Source organism: Hyla sarda, chromosome 3, assembly GCF_029499605.1.
Source record: "Hyla sarda isolate aHylSar1 chromosome 3, aHylSar1.hap1, whole genome shotgun sequence".
In the NCBI taxonomy this organism is placed as follows: domain Eukaryota; kingdom Metazoa; phylum Chordata; class Amphibia; order Anura; family Hylidae; genus Hyla; species Hyla sarda.
This window is the reverse complement of record NC_079191.1, coordinates 194986780-195006649: the sequence shown is the minus strand read 5'-3', so window position 1 is coordinate 195006649 and position 19870 is coordinate 194986780. Positions and strand designations below refer to the sequence as shown.

The following is a 19870-nucleotide window of genomic DNA, read 5'->3' as shown; positions in this document are numbered from 1 at the left end:
TTTCTTCGATTTTGTCGCACAATTATTTTTTTTTTCTGTTTCGTCGTGAATTTTTGGGTAAAATGACTGATGTCACTGCAAAGTAGAATTGGTGACGCAAAAAATAAGCCATAATATGGATTTTTAGGTGGAAAATTTAAAGGGTTATGATTTTTAAAAGGTAAGGAGGAAAAAACGAAAGTGCAAAAACGGAAAAATCCTGAGTCCTTAAGGGGTTAAGGCCTTTAATTTTACCAAAATATTTACAGTGTGTTATTTTTTTAAATTTTATTTGTGGTGAGAAATTTAAAAGAAAACAGCAACTTTTGTTTTTAAGCAGTACACTTTACGGTAAAATAGATACATCTTTATTTTGTGGGTAATCCAACTAAAATAATACCCATAGTTTACACACCAATTAGGTGTTTTATTTTTATTGTACTATTTTTAGAAAAAAGCCAAACTTTTTTTTAACCAAATAAGTTACCTTATTCTGACCACTTATAGCTTCCTTATTTTCCTGTACACATGGCTTATTTTTTACTTTGTGATCTGTAGTTTTTACTGGTATCACTTTTGCATATATGTGTCTTTTTGATCACTTTTTACTTAATTTTTTCTGGGATGTGATTTCACAAAAAATCTTGAACTTTGGTATTTTTAATGACACCATTCACTGTAAGGTATCACTAACAATATATTTTAAAAGTCTGAACATTTACGCATGTATGATTTTTTTTTTTTTACCTTTTTTGTAAAATAGGAAAAAGGGGTGACTTCATTTTTTTTATTGGGGGAGGGGTTTATTCACTTTTTAAAGACTTTTTTTTTTTTTTTTTTTTTACTTTTTATAGAAATAATAGACTATTTATAGAAATCTATTGATTGGTATTACTGTTCAGTGCATTGTATAGTCTGCCAGAGGGAAGACCATGCCATCCAGCAGAGTGGCGTGAAGCAGGTAAGCAAAGCTCCAGCCATCATCTTGACTGATCAGACCCCCACAATTGTACTGCAAGTGGTCCAAAAGTTTCACAAAGAACACCCCCCCCCCCCCACAAGGGTATTCCAGGAACAAACTTTTTTTTTATATCAACTGGCTCCAGAAAGTTAAACAGATTTGTAAATCACTTCTATTAAAAAATCTTAATCCTTCCAATAATAAGCTGCTGAAGTTGAGTTGTTCTATTCTGTCTGGCAACAGTGCTCTCTGCTGACATCTCTACTTGTCTCGGGAACTCCACAGAGTAGAAGAGGTTTGCTATGGGGATTTGCTTCTACTCTGGACAGTTCCCGAGACAGGTGTCATCAGAGAGCACTTAGAAAAGAACAATTCAATTTCAGCAGCTCATAAGTACTGAAAGTATTAAGATTTTTTTTTATAGAAGTCATTTACAAATCTGTTTAACTTTCTGGAGCCAGTTATATACAAAAAAAAGTTTTTTCCTGGATAACCCCTTTAATGCTTTAGGTAATGTAACGTGATCAATACTGATCACAGCATCTAAAGGGTTCATGGCAGACATCAGTGGAATTTAGTCATTCAGTACTTTAATCGTGGCCAAAAGTTTTGAAACTGAGGTTTTTTGGGTGGGTTTTTACAAAGTTTGTTGCATCAGCGTTTTTAAGATCTTTTAGTTAGAGGTTTCAATGGTATAGTAAGTTTTTGAACATTTATTGACAAATACATCAAGTTTATGCAAATACTGGATATTGACAGTGTTATACCTTTTTCAAGGCTTTTGCAATTCATCCTGGCATGCTGAATATCAGCATTTGGGCCAAATACTGATGGATAGTAACCCAATCCTGCCTAATTAGTGGTTGAATTTCTGAGGATTGATCAGTTTCTCAATGGGATTGATATCTGGGGAGTTTCCTGGCTATGAACCCAAAATTCGAATGTTTTGTTTACTGAGCCACTTAGTTATCACTCTTTGCCTAGTGATGTGGTGTATCATACTAGAAAAAGCATTGTAAAGCACCAAATTGTTTTAGGATTGTTGGAAGAAGTTGCTCTTGGAGGAGGTTTCAATGCCATTTTTTTATTCATTGCAGTGTTCTTAGGTAAAACTGTAAACAAACCACCCTTCGATGAAAAGCAACCTCATAATTTTAAAGTTAAAGGATGCTTTGCTGTTGGCATGACACAGTACTCATCGTTGCTCTCACCTTTTCTTCTCTTGACAACCAACCATTCTTTTGGATGTCTGAAGGGGGCTCCATCACAAAAAATAGCTTTACCCCAGTCCTCTGCCATCCAATTTCTGTACTTCCTTCAGAACGTCAGTCTATGCTTGATGTATCATTTTTTTTTTTTTTTTGAGAGTAGTGGTTTCTTTGCTGCCCTTCTTAAAGGACAACTGTAGTGGTCAAAAATCCCTGCCCAAATGTTCCCAAAACAAAAGTTATACAATTCAGTCAATTCGTTATATTTACCAATATGCAGCAGTTTCTGAGATATTAGAGATGCCGGCATGGTCCAGTAGTCCTGCGTCCGTCCTCTATTCATTACATTGCAGCCGCCATCTTGGGGAAGGAGATCTCTTCCTCCCAGCAGTGTTTGTGCTCCCCCTAGCCTCCGTCGAGTCCTAACTGCTTATGCATTTGCATAAGCGGGCGCTTTCTGAGGCAGCCATAGGCTCAGCCTCAGAAACGCCCCTATCTGTAATCTCTTTCTGTCTCCTATCTGTAAGATTCAAGCAGGGGGAGAATCAGGATGTCCACAGCTCCTCCCCTGCTCTGTCTACACAGGACCTCACTTATCACGGGGAGGTTTCAAGTTTTCATGGGGGAAACACAGAGCGGGGGAGGGGAGGACGTGTGTGTGAAGGAGACATATTACACTGCAGGGGCTGGTGGTGTATAGACTACAGGGAATAAATATCATACTGGAGATGATTTTTGTGTGTGAGAGGGAGGGGGAGGGGGGGACTACTGAATGACACATGCTGGGAGTTGTAGTCCCTATTATGTGTGTGTGTGTGTGTGTGTATGCCAGTGTTTCCCAACCAGGGAATGCTGGGAGTAGTAGTTTTGCTACATCTGGAGGCACCCTGGTTGGGAAACACTGGTGTATGAACTACAACTCCCAGGAGACTACAGAGATACAATAGAGGAGTTGGTGAACTACAACTCCCAGGAAACTACAGAGATACAATAGAGGAGTTGGTGAACTACAACTCCCAGGAAACTACAGAGATACAATAGAGGTGTTGGTGAACTACAACCCCCAGGAAACTACAGAGATACAATAGAGGTGTTGGTGAACTACAACTCCCAGGAGACTACTGAGATACAATAGAGGTGTTGGTGAACTACAACTCCCAGGAGACTACTGAGATACAATAGAGGTGTTGGTGAACTACAACTCCCAGGAGACTACTGAGATACAATAGAGTGTTGGTGAACTACAACTCCCAGGAGACTACAGAGATACAATAGAAGTGTTGGTGAACTACAACTCCCAGGAGACTACAGACATACAATATAGGTGTTGGTGAACTACAACTCCCAGGAGACTACTGAGATACAATAGAGGTGTTGGTGAACTACAACTCCCAGGAGACTACTGAGATACAATAGAGGTGTTGGTGAACTACAACTCCCAGGAGACTACTGAGATACAATAGAAGTGTTGGTGAACTACAACTCCCAGGAGACTACAGACATACAATATAGGTGTTGGTGAACTACAACTCCCAGGAGACTACCGAGATACAATAGAGGTGTTGGTGAACTACAACTCCCAGGAGACTACAGAGATACAATAGAAGTGTTGGTGAACTACAACTCCCAGGAGACTACAGAGATACAATAGAGGTGTTGGTGAACTACAACTCCCAGGAGACTACTGAGATACAATATAGGTGTTGATGAACTACAACTCCCAGGAGACTACAGAGATACAATAGAAGTGTTGGTGAACTACAACTCCCAGGAGACTACCGAGATACAATATAGGTGTTGATGAACTACAACTCCCAGGAGACTACTGAGATACAATAGAGGTGTTGGTGAAGTACAACTCCCAGGAGACTACAGAGATACAATATAGGTGTTGATGAACTACAACCCCCAGGAAACTACAGAGATACAATAGAGGTGTTGGTGAACTACAACCCCCAGGAAACTACAGAGATAAAATAGAGGTGCTGGTGAACTACAAATCCCAGGAGACTACAGAGATAAAATAGAGGTGTTGGTGAACTACAAATCCCAGGAGACTACAGAGATACAATATAGGTGTTGGTGAACTACAAATCCCAGGAGACTATTGATACAATAGAGGTGTTGGTGAACTACAACACCCAGGAGACTACAGAGATACAATATAGGTGTTGGTGAACTACAACTCCCAGGAGACTCCTGATATAATAGAGGTGTTGGTGAACTACAAATACCAGGAGACTACTGAGATACAATAGAGGTGTTGGTGAACTACAAATCCCAGGAGACTACAGAGATACAATAGAGGTGTTGGTGAACTACAACGCACAGGAGACTACAGAGATACAATGGAGGTGTTGGTGAACTACAAATCCCAGGAGACTACTGAGATACAATATAGGTGTTGGTGAACAACAACCCCCAGGAGACTACTGATACAATAGAGGTGTTGGTGAACTACACCTCCCAGGAGACTACTTGTGTGATTGAGTGTATACAGGAGAGCCGAGTGTGATTGTGTGTATACAGCAGAGCCGAGTGTGTGATTGTGTGTATACAGCAGAGCCGAGTGTGATTGTGTGTATACAGCAGAGCCGAGTGTGTGATCCTGTGTATACAGCAGAGCCAAGTGTGTGATCCAGTGTATACAGCAGGATAACACACTTTACCATATTTACTTTCACTATCCACTTTCCAGTGCAGACACTGCTGATTCTAGCTATGCAGGCTGTTTGTCTACAGTGAGCACGGAGGTAGCCTGCTTCATCACTGGACAGGAGCCAGCATGGGGAAGGGGAGATGAGCAGAAGGGGAGGGTATATGCATAGGGGAGGGAGATGTGGGCGTTACAATATAATAATTTGCTCGGGGGATAGAACAGGGGGAAGGCAGCAGCTTACAGGAAGTAAGCACAAGGCATGATAGGAGATGTAGTTTTACTTTCACTTCTCCTCAGTAATTGGTGTGCTGATAACGGGAGAAGGGCTGGGCCAATTTTGACGGGGGAGACATCGTTGGAAAAAAAGTTTTTTTGCCCAGCACTGCAGATGTCCTTTAAAGGGGTTGTGCGCTGCCCTGCAATTCGGAGCTCCGCTCACAGCGTCCGGAAGTTCATTACTCCGAACGCCGTGTGCGGGCTTCCGTGTTCGCGGCCGCCCGCCCCCTCTACCAAAGCCTATGGGAAGGGGGTGTGACAGCGGTCACGCCCCCTTCCCATAGACTTTGGTTGAGGGGGTGGGCGAGACGTCACGAGGTGGCAGGCGAGAAGTCACACCTGCCGGCCGCGAACACGGAAGCCCGCACACAGCGTTCGGAGTAATGAACTTCCGGACGCTGTGAGCGGAGCTCCGAACTGCACGTTAGCGCACAACCCATTTAACAACAGGCTCCAGGCTAGCCTCCAAAAGCCTCTGTCTCATAATGGATGCAGATGCACTGATACCTGCCTGCTGCTATTCCTAAGCAAGCTTTGCACTGGTGAAAAACCAATCCTATAGCTGAATCCACTTTAGGAGACAGCCCTGGCACTTAATGGACAATAAATGGTTGATGTAAAGGCAAACTTAAAGAGTGATCTCAAATGTATTTTTTTTCTTTTCTGTGGCAAGGAATTTATTGCAAATCATCTGTTCACATTTGATGACAATCTAGAGTTCATTGCCACTGTAAATTTGTGAGTCTCAAAACTTGTGTGATACGCAGGGCTTTTTTGTGTGTCAGTTTTATTTTAGTACATTTTTACTTTGTAGCTTGAGGGCAAATGTAAAAATACTAAATGGAAATAAGTATTTCTAATGTTTACTATTATAACAAATTTCTGGTTAAGAACTTTTTTTTTAATTGTGTTCTCTTTAGATTATGGTCATTTCTATAAATGGGATGTATATAGGGAGCAGGGCCAGAAGCGTTGTTTGGGCTTTTTTGATCTTCTTAACCTTGTGCCCCCATAAAGTCATAAAATACCTTTGGGTGGCATTTTCACATCACATTTCTTTACTGCTGATTTTCCCTGTAACAGGGGCTGAGAAATTAGCCCCCGTTACAGGGGGAATACAGCCTACTGACCCACTCTACAAGGCTGATCTAGGTTTAATGAGACCCAGCAGAACACTACAGTTAGATGACATTTGGAGATCACATGTCATATGGCTTCCTACTGAGCTGTATACACAGAACCTATGAGTGCTGGTATATAGCGATCAGGAGGGAAGAGGCAGTAAAACACCATCCTTGCCTTCTCTCTGGAGAGACCAGCCGTTGCTGAAATTTAGCTCTCAAAATGTGCACCTGCAAAACTCTGAAAGGACATTTAGAAAAGTCCTTGCATATTTAATTGCCAATTGCCCAAACATTTAAAAGTTAACAGATGGTTAAGTAAAGAAGATAAAAAAAAATGGAGCAATACCTTTCGAACCAAATTTTATCACGCAGTGGAGCTTAAGTGAAGAAAGGCTGAAATATGCAAATGTGTTAAGGGCAAAACAACAAAAAGTTAAGACAGTTAATACAAAAAAACAAAAGCATTACAATATGAAAAAAAAGGAAACATGAAACGAAATGCAAGAAATATTACTAAAACCTTTACTCTTTTTAGAACAAGAATTAAACACAACATTACATACAGTGGAATGAGACAAAATATGTTAGTTATTTTATCTTTAAAATCAAAATATTCCTTAAAATATTTACATTTTACAGTATAAAAAATAGCAAAACACAAGAATGTACAAGCTGAATTTTCAAGTATTTAAAGCACAAACAAAAATGTCTCAATTTAACTTACTAAGAAATTGAAGCTTGAAAGATTAGCCTATATTGCCCTATGGCAAGTGCATTTCAAAGCTATACTGTAGTAACCGAACGGCTTTGACCCAAAAATTTGTGATATAATCAACTATGATATGCTGACCATAATAAGTAATTTGCTTATTTTTGTCAAAATTTTTGTTGTTTTCTACAGCACCAAATTTTTATATATTAATCTCCAATTAAGAATCGGTATAGCTTCAAGATATTCTGGTTGTAAAAACAGTGCAATCAAATACATTTTGTATATTTTTCTTTTAAAATGTTAATACCTTAGCGTGAAAAAGCTGCTTCTTTCCAACTAAATATTACATATTAGCATATTTAGAAAGAAATATATTGACATTAAATTTCAATTTGTGTAAAAGATTTGTTAAATAAGTTTAAGATTAGTGATAATTGAACATAAAACATATAATGGGCAATCAGGCTTAAAATAGTTCTTGTGTGGAAAAACACTGAGAGTTCATAAAAAATGATGGCACAACCAAGTAATAGATAAAACAGCATGAGATGTTTATCGTTTACTTTTAGTTTTATCACTGTGGTCCTTATTTCTTTCTCTGTGGTGCCGATCACGATCTTTTTCCTCTTCTCGATCTCTGTTTCTGTCCCTACTTTTTTCTTTATCGTGAGTACGGTCCTCACTTTTAGATTTATCATTCCTCCCTTCTTTGCTTGTTCTACTATCAGAAGACTTGTCACTATGAGAGGCCCGATTTCTTTCTTTTTCCCTATGTGACTCATCGCGGCTTTTCCGATCTCTGTCATGACTCCTTTCTTTTTCTCGGTCCCTACGTCTGCTTCTTTCAGAGTCTTTATCTCCGTGCTTATCATTTCCAGATTCCTTATCATGCCTCTTATCTCTTGAGTGGTGTGACTCACTATAAAATCTCTGCCTGTGTTCACTTCTGCTTCCTCGACTAGAACTTCTGTCAGATATTCTATCTTGCTTGTCCCAAGGATCACTGTGACGTCTTTCTGGGCCTCTGTGGTCTCTATGGTACAGCTTTTGTGGCGCTTGGTACCTGACTTGTTCAGGGTTTATAAGAGGTCCTGTAGGAACATGTCCAAAATAATGAGGAGGCTGCCTAGCTAACTGAAGTGTTGGGTGCCAGGCAACTAATGAATTATGGATACTGGATTCTGCAGATTGAAATCTGGGTGGTCTTGGAAAACCCATACCTAATGGTGTAGGTAAGAGAGGTGGTATGTGAGGAGCATAGGGAAATATTGGATTACCCTGCAAAGGAAAGCCTGGAGCATGCTGGAATGGAAAGGCTGGAGGGCTAGTATTTAAAGGTAAGAAGGAAGGCTGTGGTAACCTTAATGGAGAAAAGTTTCCTGAAAAAGTAGGAGCTGGACTTTTGACAGAATTTTCAGTTTGAGTCTGGGATTTGTTTGCAGCCAAAGCTCGTCTAAATTGCTGGAGAGGATCTGTGTCATCAATAAGGAGATCTGGGGGGAATGTCTTTTCAGTATTGGATTCTTCATCTATATCTGTGCCAACATTTGTGGAAGAAGAAAATGATAAATTGGTTTTCGGTCTACTTTTAGGTGAAGATACATCAGTTTCTTCATGAGAATGTTTCCTTGTCTTATCTTTCTTATGTCGGGAGGCATTATCAGTGAAATCCTTATTCTGGTGTGAATCTGATTTAGCATCTTTTGTATCTGAAGTATTAATATGATGACCTCTTCCAGCTGCTTGTCTAGGATCCCTTTTACTATGTATTAACTTTGGAGATTTCACAGGGCTCGAGCTGACATCCACAGATGCTATATTATTCTCTTCACTGCTTTTGGTCACTGGAATTGAAGACATATTTGAAACTGGTACAACATTATTCTTAACATCTGCTTCTTCTGCTAAAAGATTTTTATCCACCGGCTCTTCACCCAGAACATTCACTGTAGTTAAAAATGCCTCAGTGGAAACATCAGGAGGTTTATCTTTCAGAGAAAGTCCTAATGATGATCCAGGTAATGTTATTGGAGCTGGATTATCCTTTGTTTCTTCTACTGTACTGGACAATATATTCATTTCTATGTTTAATGATTTTTCAGAAGTGCCTGATTCATCAATTGCTTGATTTTTTTCTTCTTTAAAAGTCTTATTTGCTATAGCTGATGATTTACATTCAAAGTTATTCTCTGTAGTACCTAAAAGAGACTGTAATATATCATCAACTGGTAAAGGTTTATTAGCCAGATCTAAGGTAGATTGTGGATTTTCCCATCCAACTAATACTCCTGGTAAAAAACGTAGTGGCTTTGCAGGCTCTCTTTTAATTGCTTCTGGTACAGTTTCAGTTTCAACCACAGCCTGTGGTTCCTCAGTTTCTGAAACCTGTGCTCTGTTCCGATTCTTATGCAATACGGTAGTAAAAGAATTAAAAAAATCATTTTCATCATCTTCTTCATCATCATCCTCATCGAGTTCAAGTCTATTCTTCTTCTCCGGCACATTAAGTAAGGAGCCTAAATGTTCATCATCAATGCTTGTACTGAGCTGTCGTTTCACTTTCTGGCGAATTATCAAAGCCAGAAGTAAATTTGGTCGACGTGTTTCAAGGCCTGAAAAAAAATAAAAACAAAGAATTTAGTAAGTAATTATAAAATATATACAAATTTCTAAGAGCCTGAATTTGTGTCCACATGCCTACCCTTACATGACAGACATGGAGGTTATTACATTTTCAGGAAATATGAGCATTAAGAAGCCTTGGCACTCTTTTGAACACTATGAGAATAACTCAATGGTTTTACTCACACAGTAAATTATCACAGTCGAGTCATGCAGACTTAATTCAAATAAACAACCTTATAGCAGTGCAGCATTGTACAGCTTTTTGCAGTTATAGGTGATGTCCTATGCTCCTATTGCCATTAGAATCAATGGTCTACTACCATTACTTCAGAGTGAAGTTAAAAAGAATCTGTCTTATGCATTCACATAGTGTAATGCACACAGTGCCAGAAAGGCATTAAAAGCACCTTTACAGGCATACCTTTACATTTGCAAATTCCTGCTTTTGAACAAGACAATGGGGGAGATTTATCAAAACCTGTGCAGAGGCAAAGTTGCCCAGTTGCCCACAGCAACCAATCAGATTGCCTCTTTCATTTTTCAGAGGCCTTGTTAGGAATGTAAGAAGTACGCTGATTGGTTGCTATGGGCAACTTTGCCTCTGCACAGGTTTTGATAAATCTCCCCATTATGTGTTTTTTTTCCCCACACATTTAAATGAGCAGCAAGTACCCACAGGGTGGGGAAGATCAACTCAAGTGACCAGCATTTCCTGCAGGATAACGTGTGTCCATCAAATACAGGATAAATCAACCAGCATATAGAAATGCAGATATATATATGTATAGATAGAGATATATATATATATATATATATATGTAAAAAAACAAAACAAGTAAAAGTTAAAATTTGTCACAAATGATAGAGCGTATAAACTATTTCAAACACTGTTATTCACATAGTTGGTACTCTAATGCAAAGAAACAATTTCAATAACCTAATGTATAAAATAACGGTGTCTGAGAATAAAAAATATAAAATTATAAAGTTCAACCTATTTTAAAGGGGTGCTCTGGGGAAGTTAAAATGGTGGTACTCTGGAAAACATTTTTTAAATCAACTGGTGCCAGAAAGTAAAACAGATTTGTAAATTACTTCTATTTAAAAATCTTAATCCTTCCAGTACTTATCAGCTGCTATATGTTGCACAGGAAGTTCTTTCCTTTTTGAATTTCCTTTCTGTCTGACCACACCTCTGTCCATTTTAGGAACTGTCCAGAGCAAGATAGGTTTGCTATGGGGATTTGCTCCTACTCTAGACAGTTCCTAAAATGGACAAAGGTGTCAGCAGGGAGCACTGTGGTCAGCCAGAAAGGAAATTCAAAAAGAGAAGAACTTCCTGTGCAACATACAGAAGCTGATAAGTACTGGAAGGATTAAGATTTTTAAACAGAAGTAATTTACAAATCTGTTTAACTTTCTGGCACCAGTTGATTAAAAAAAAAAAATTATATATATCTGATTGACAGGCAGGGAGCGAGCACAGGCTAAAAGAATTCGAACAGGAGAGACCCCTAGTGGCCGGTTTTCAAATGGAAATTACACCATATTAATAAAAAAAAAAAAAAAATTATGAAACTATATTAGAGATATGTTGTAGTACATAAGTACTACCACATATCAAAAAAAAAGTTGGTGACAGTGCCCATTTAAAGAGAGGATGGCTTCTACAAATGGATAATGATCCTAAACACACCTCGAAATCCACGGGGGATTACATCAAGAGGCATAAACTGAAGGTTTTGCCATTGCCTTCACAATCTCCTGACCTCAACCTAATTAAAAATCTATGGATAGACCTTAAAAGAGCAGTGCGTGACAGACAGCCCAGAAATCTCAAAGAACTGGAAGACCTTTATAGGGAAGAATGGGCAAAGATACCTCACACAAGAATTGAAAGACTCTTGGCTGGCTACAAAAAGCATTTACAGGCTGTGATACTTGCCAAAGGGGGCAGTGCAAGATATTAATTCTGCAGGGTGCCCAAACCCATACACATTCATCTCACATTGAGCATTAAAAAAAAATACTTTTAAACTTTTATAAAAAAATTGATGGATCAAATCATTTATTTTTTGCAACTTTAGTGTAAGTTTACATGTAGCATATACGCTGAAGATTTCATGCAAGGAATTCCATAGGATGTAATCACCGAATTTCCCAGCATAAAAGCTGCTGGATATGATACTGAGGATTTAATGCTGTAAATTTTATGCTGTATCCAGAGACTGAAAGGAGAATAAAGTGAATATTAACCCTTTAAAGACCAGGCTTATTTTGACCTTAAAGGGGAACTCCATAACAGAAAAATAAATAAATATTTCTCCTATATGCCTAGGCTGCCACAATAAAACAGCAAACCCTAACTTACCTTCCTCCACTCACGGAATCGCATTATTCTTTGGCCCTGGTCTTCCTACGGCTTTTGGTGCCCGATATGTCACCACCTCGGTCAGTGATGGGCTGAGGGGCGGTGTGATGTACCAGCACAGCACTTTGAATAATGCCAAGCCCAGGCCCATTACATCACACCGCTCAGCATATCACCGGACGAGAAGGGCCATCCCTGCCGCTGGTGATTTACTATGCACAGTATAATGTGCTGGGCACCAAAAGCTGGAAAAAGACAGAGGCTGGAGGATGGAAAACCAACTCCATTGTCTTTGAAGGAGTGGCGGAAAGTAAGTCAAAGTTTATCTTTTCTTTTTATTCCGGCAGCCCTGGCATATAGGAGTAATACAATTAATAAAATTTTCACTCGAATTTCCCTTTAACCTCTTAAGGACCCATGACGTACGCATACGTCATGGAGAATTCCGGCCCCCGCCGCGCACCGGGTGGGGATCGGACCGGGATGCCTGCTGAAATCATTCAGCAGGCATCCCGTGCAAATGCCCAGGGGGGTCATCAGACCCCCCATGTCGGCGATCGCGGCAAATCGCAAGTGAATTCACACTTGCGATTTGCGCGATTCCGGGTCATTACGGGTCTATAGTGACCCCGTGACACGGAATATAAGGGGGATCGCGGTTATCTAAGACACCCACGATCCCCCTGAAGGCATAGGAGTGAGGTGGCAAGGGTGCCACCCCTCCTATCCCTGCTATTGGTGGTCTAGACATGACCACCAATAGCAGATCGGGGGCGGGTTAACTTTCGTTTTCCACGTCCTGCCCACCCACAATAGAAGGGGCAGGACGGGGGAAACGACGAAGATCCACTTACCGATCCGGGCGGGCGACGGAGGCTGCGGGCGACGGAGATCGGTGTGCGGCGATGACGTGCGGCTGGATCCGACGGAAGCCGGTGAGTTGCCTAGCAACATCTGGAGGGTACAGTTTGAGACCATTATACAGTGGTCTCTAACTGTAGCCCTCCAGATGTTGCAAAACTACAACTCCCAGCATGCCCAGACAGCTGTTTGGGCATTCTGGGAGTTGTAGTTTTGCAACAGCTGGAGGGCTACAGTTTAGGGACCACTATATAGTGGTTTCAAACTGTAGCCCTCCAGATCTTGCAAAACTACAACTCCTAGCATGCCCAAACAACTGCTTGCTGTTAGGGCATGCTGGAATTTATAGTTTTAATAATAATAATAATAATAATACTCCTACAATTGTCACCATACAATAACCACCAATAACGCAAAAGTCATGCAAAAATTGTAAAAACTTTATTAATGTTCTAACCACAATTAACAATGACAAAAGGAAGGACAGACAACCCCACCCCTAAAAAACATATACCCCAGAATGGCACTGGTACCCTGGTCCTGATTATCAATAGATGGTAAGTAACAGGAACACTGCACAAGGTTATGTATCCCCCTTAACATCGGTACGGCAGTGGAGGATCTCCTGACGAAGTGGGTAGACCCACAAAACGACGTCCGTTGAGGGTGCATGGTGTCCCTGGATGGCCTGTGGGAACATGCCTACTACAGGTAGTGTATGATGGATATATATAATTCTTATAATTGACTTTGTATTGATGTATACACTGCCGTACCGATGCTAAGGGAGATACATAACCTTGTGCAGTGTTCCTGTTACTTACCATCTATTGATAATCAGGACCAGGGTACCAGTGCCATTCTGGGGTATATGTTTTTTAGGGGTGGGGTTGTCTGTCCTTCCTTTGGTCATTGTTAATTGTGGTTAGAACATTAATAAAGTTTATACAATTTTTGCATGAATTTTGCATTATTGGCGGTTATTGTATGGTGACAATTGTAGGAGTATTACCATAGGTGGTTTTTGTTGCCATTTCTATTGGTGTCATTCAGAGGAAGAGTGTAGGTTATATTGGAATTTGTAGTTTTGCAACAGCTGGAGGACCACAGTTTTGAGATCACTTTGCAGTGTTCTCTAAAACTTTAGCCCTCCAGATGTTGCAAAACTGCAAATTCCAGCATGTCCAAACAGCAAACAGCTGTCTCGGCATGCTGGGAGTTGTAGTAGCGTACCTCCAGCTATTGAATAACTACATCAGCAGTTTTGCAACAGCTGGAGGCACACTGGTTGGAAAATACTGAGTTATGTAACAGAACCTAACTGAAGGTTTTCCAACCAGTGTGTCTCCAGCTGTTGCAAAAGTACAACTCCCAGCATGCACGGTCTGTTAGTACATGCTGGGAGTTGTAGTTTTGAAACAGCTGGAGGTTTGCTCCCCCATGTGAACGTACAGGGTACATTCACACAGACAGGCTTACAGTAAGTGTCCTGCTTCAAGTTGGGCTGCGGCAAATTTTTCACCGCAGCTCAAACTCCTAGCGGGAAACTCACCGTAACACGCCAGTGCGAATGTACCCTAAAAACACTACACTACACTAACACATAATAAAGGGTAAAACACTACATATACACTCCCTTATACTGCCCCCCCCCCCCCCCCCCAATAAAAATGAAAAACTTATTGTATGGCAGTGTTTCCAAAACGAAGCCTCCAGCTGTTGCAAAACAACACTTACTGTCCAGGCAAGCTTGGAATTTAGCAACAGCTGGAGGCACCCCGTTTGGAAATCAATGGCGTAGAATACCCCTATGTCCACCCCTATGCAATCCCTAATTTAGTCCTCAAATGCGCATGGAGCTCTCTCACTTCGGAGCCCTGTCGTATTTCAAGGAAACAGTTTAGGGTCACATATGGGGTATCTCGGTACTCGGGAGAAATTGCACTACAAATTTTGGGGGCCTTTTTCTCCTTTTACCCCTTATGAAAAGGAAAAGTTGGGGTCTACACCAGCTTGTTGGTGTAAAAAAAGAAAAAAAAATTACACTAACATGCTGGTGTTGCCCCATACTTTTTATTTTCACAAGCGTTAAAAGGAAAAAAAGACCCCCAAAATTTATAACGCAATTTCTCCTAATAAATAAATACCCCATATGTGGGCGTAAAATGCTCTGTGGGCACACAACAAGGCTCAGGAGTGAGAGCGCACTATGTACATTTGAGGCCTAAATTGGTGATTTGCACAGGGGTGGCCGATTTTACAGCGGTTCTGACATAAACGCAAAAAAATAAATACCCACATGTGACCCCATTTTGGAAACTACACCCCTCACGTAATGTAATAAGGGGTACAGTGAGCATTTACGCCCCACAGGGGTCTGGCAGATTTTTGGAACAGTGGTCCGTGAAAATGAAAAATTTAATTTTTCATTTGCACAGCCCACTGTTCCAAAGATCTGTCAAAACGCCAGTGGGGTGTAAATACTCACTGAACCCCTTATTAAACTCTGTGAGGGGTGTAGTTTCCAAAATAGCGTCACATGTGGGGGTTCCACTGTTCTGGCACCACAGGGGGCTTTGTAAACGCACATTGCCCCTGACTTCCATTCCAAACAATTGTTTTCCCAAAAGCTCAATGGTGCTCCTTCTCTTCTGAGCATTGTAGTTTGCCCGCAAAGCATTTTACGTCCTAACATGGGGTATTTCCATACTCAGAAGAGATGGGGTTACAAATTTTGGGGGTCATTTTGTCCTATTATCCCTTGTAAAAAAAATTATTTGAGGGAAAACTAGCATTTTAGTGAAAAAAAATAATCAATTTCACATCCATCTTTAACGAAAAGTCGTCAAACACCTGTGGGGTGTTAAGGCTCACTGGACCCCTTGTTACGTGCCTTGAGGGGTGTAGTTTCAAAAATAGTATGCCATGTGGTTTTTTATTTTGCTGTTCTGGCACCATAGGGGCTTCCGAAATGTGACATGCCCCCCAAAAGCCATTTCAGAAAAACTCACTCTCCAAAATCCCAGTGTCGCTCCTTCCCTTCTGAGCCCTCTACTGCGCCCGCCGAACACTTGACATACACATATGAGGTATTTTCTTACTCGATAGAAATTGGGTTACACATTTTAGGAAGATTTCTCTCCTTTTACCCCTTGTAAAAATTGAATAACTGGGTCTACAAGAACATGCGAGTGTAAAAAATGAAGATTTAGAATTTTTTCTTCAATTTGCTGCTATTCCTGTGAAACACCTAAAGGGTTAACAAACCTTTTGAACGTCATTTTGAATACTTTGAGGGGTGCAGTTTTTATAATGGGGTCATTTGTGGGGTATTTCTAATAAGAAGGCCCTTCAAATCCACTTTAAAACAGAACTGGTCCTTGAAAAATTTTGATTTTGAAAATTTTGTGAAAAATTGGAAAATTGCTGCTATACTTTGAAGCCCTCTGATGTCTTCCAAACATAAAAATGATGGAAACATAAAGTAGACATATTGTATATGTGAATTAATATATAATTTATTTGGAATATTAATTTTCCTTATAAGCAGAGGGCTTCAAAGTAAAAAAAAATGCAAAATTTTCAATTTTTTCATCAAATTTTGGAATTTTTCACCAAGAAATGATGCAAGTATCGACAAAATTTTACCACTAACATAAAGTAGAATATGTCACGAAATAACAATCTCGAAATCAGAATGAAAGGTAAAAGCCTCCCAGAGTTATTAATGTTTAAAAGTGACAGTGGTCAGATGTGCAAAAAATGGCCGTGTCCTACAGTGAAAATTGGCTGGGTCCTTAACCCCTTAAGGACCCAGCCATTTTACACCTTAGGACCCGGCCATTTTTTGCCCATCTGACCACTGTCACTTTAAACATTAATAACTCTGGAATGCTTTTAGTTATCATTCTGATTCCGAGATTGTTTTTTCGTGACATATTCTACTTTAACTTAGTGGTAAAATTTTTTTGGTAACTTGCATCCTTTCTTGGTGAAAAATCCCCAAATTTGATGAAAAATGAGAAAATTTAGCATTTTTCTAACTTTGAAGCTCTCTGCTTGTAATGAAAATGGATATTCCAAATATTATTTTATTTTATTCACATATACAATATGTCTACTTTATATTTGCATCATAAAATTGACGAGTTTTTACTTTTGGAAGACATCAGAGGGCTTCAAAGTTCAGCAGCAATTTTCCAATTTTTCACAAAATTTCCAAAATCACACTTTTTCAGGGACCAGTTCAGGTTTGAAGTGGATTTGAAGGGTCTTCATCTTAGAAATACCCCACAAATTACCCCATTATAAAAACTGCACCCCCCAAAATATTCAAAATGACATTCAGTCAGCATTTTAACCCTTTAGGTGTTTCACAGGAATAGCAGCAAAGTGAAGGAGAAAATTCACAATTTCAATTTTTTACACTCGCATGTTCTTGTAGACCCAATTTTTGAATTTTTACAAGGGGTAAAAGGAGAAAATGTATACTTCTATTTGTAGCCCAATTTCTCTTGACTAAGCACATACCTCATATATCTATGTAAAGTGTTCGGCGGGCACAGTAGAGGGCTCAGAAGGTAAGGAGCGACAAGGGGATTTTGGAGCGTACGTTTTTCTGAAATGGTTTTTGGGGGGCATGTTGCATTTAGGAAGCCCCTATGGTGCCAGAACAGGAAAAAAAAAAAACACATGGCATATCATTTTGGAAACTAGACCCCTTGCGGAACGTAACAAGGTATAAAGTGAGCCTTAATACCCCACAGGTGTTTCACGACTTTTGCATATGTAAAAAAATTAAAAAAAAATGTCAATAAAATGTGTGCTTCCCCCAAATTTCATATTTTTGCAAGGGTTAATAGCAGAAAATAGCCCCCAAAATTTGTAACCCCATCTCTTCTGAGTATGGAGGTACCCCATAAGTTGACATGAAGTGCAGTACGGGCAAACTACAATGCTCAGAAGAGAAGGAGTCATATTTGGCTTTTTGAGAGCAAATTTTGCTCGGGGGGGCTTGTCGCATTTAGGAAGCCCCAATGGTGCCAGAACAGCAAAATAACCCCCACATGGCATACCATGTTGGAAACTAGACCCCTTGAGGAACGTAACAAGGGGTACAGTGAGCATTTACCCCCCACTGGTGTCTGTCAGATCTTTGGAACAGTGGGTTGTACAAAATTTTTTATTTGCGCAGCCCACTGTTCCAAAGATCTGTCAGACACCAGTGGGGTGTAAATTCTCACTGCACCCCTCATTACATTCCGTGAGGGGTGTAGTTTCCGAAATGGGGTCACGTGTTTTTTTTTTTTTTTTTGCGTTTGTCAAAACCGCTGTAACAATCAGCCACCCCTGTGCAAATCACCTCAAATGTACATGGTGCACTCTCCCTTCTGAGCCTTGTTGTGCGCCCCCAGAGAACTTTGCGCCCACATATGGGGTATCTCCGTAGTCGGGAGAAGTTGCATTACAAATTGTGGGGGGCTTTTTTTTCCCTTTTACCTCTTGTCAAAATGAAAAGTATAGGGCAACACCAGCATGTTAGTGTAAAAAATTCTATTTTTTTACACTAACATGCTGGTGTAGACCCCAATTTCACCTTTTCATAAGGGGTGAAAGGAGAAAAAGCCCCCCAAAATTTGTTAGGCTATTTCTCCCCAGTACGGCGATACCCCATATGTGACCCTAAACTGTTGCCTTGAAATACAACAGGGCTCCAAAGTGAGAGCGCCATGCGCATTTGAGGCCTGAATTAGGGATTTGCATTGGGGTGGACATAGGGGTATTCTACGCCAGTGATTCCCAAACAGGGTGCCTCCAGCTGTTGCAAAACTCCCAGCATGCTTGGACAGTCAACAGCTGTCCGGCAATACTGGGAGTTGTTGTTTTGCAACAGCTGGAGGCTCCATTTTGAAAACAGTGGCGTACCAGACATTTTTCATTTTTATTGGGGGAGGGGGGCTGTGTAGGGGTATGTGTATATGTAGTGTTTTTTACTTTTTATTTTATTTTGTGTTAGTGTAGTGTAGTGTTTTTAGGGTACAGTCACACGGGCAGGGGGGGGGGGGGGGGGTTACAGCGATTTTCCCGCTGCAAGTTTGAGCTGCCGCGCAAAATTTGCTGCATCGCAAACTTGCAGCCTGATACTCACTGTAAGCCCCCTGCCCATGTGAATGTACCCTGTACATTCTCAAGGGGGGACCTCCAGCTGTTGCAAAACTACAACTCCCAGCATGCACAGTCTATCAGTGCATGCTGGTAGTTATAGTTTTGCAACAGCTGGAGGCACACGGGTTGGGAAACACTGAGTTAGGAAACAGACAATGTTTCCCAACCAGTGTGCCTCCTGTTGTTGCAAAACCACAACTCCCAAACATTCTCAGGCATGCTGGGAGTAGTAGTTCGGCAACATCTTTAGAGCCAGATGTTGCCGAACTACAACTCCCAGCATGCAACATCTGGAGGACTACAGTTTGCAGACCACTAATACAGTGGTTCCCAATCTGTGCCCTTCCAAATGTTGCAAAACTACAACTCCCAGTATGCCAAAACTGTCCAGGCATGCTGGGAGTTGTAGTTCTGCAACATCTGAAGGGCCAGATGTTACAGAACTACAACTCCCAGCATGCCTCGACAGTAAGGGCATGCTGAGAATGTGTAGTTTTGCAACATCTGGAAGGGCACAGTGGTCTCCAAACTGTGGACCTCCAGATGTTGCAAAACTGCAACTCCCAGCATGCCCAGATGCCAAGGGCTGTCTGGGCATGCTGGGAGTTGTAGTTTACAGGGTCCCATTACAGCAATGCATGTCGCTTTACGGCGACGTGCATTGCTGTAAAGGGCCCGACCGCGGCTGAAGATCTACTCACCTGTCGCCGCCGCCACCATCTTCCTCGCCGGGATCCGGGTCTTCAGGGACGAGGTAAGTACCGGGGCCGGGCCCCAGCACTCCCCCGTCGCGTCCTCCGGTCTTCCTCCCGTCCTCTCCGGACTTCAAGGGGCCGGGCAGGACGGGAGGAAGTAACCGCCCCCCTCCTGCGATTGGTCGGTTAACTAACCGACAGATCGCAGGGAATAGGAGGAGGTGGCAGGTTTGC

The 19870-nt window shown here is 41.0% G+C and overlaps 1 protein-coding gene across 4 annotated transcripts in view; it reads right to left on the bottom strand.

Moving 5' to 3' along the window:
- Window positions 1–6706: 6706 nt before the first annotated feature.
- The window catches only part of PHF3 (PHD finger protein 3), a 147246-nt gene continuing 134082 nt past the window's right edge, over window positions 6707–19870 (bottom strand). For all 4 annotated transcript variants that reach the window (XM_056565808.1, XM_056565807.1, XM_056565809.1 and 1 more), the window contains exon 16: window positions 6707–9531. In XM_056565808.1, the coding sequence (XP_056421783.1) occupies window positions 7472–9531 (2060 nt within the window). In that variant the 3' untranslated portion in view covers window positions 6707–7471. The remainder of the gene's footprint in view (window positions 9532–19870) is intronic.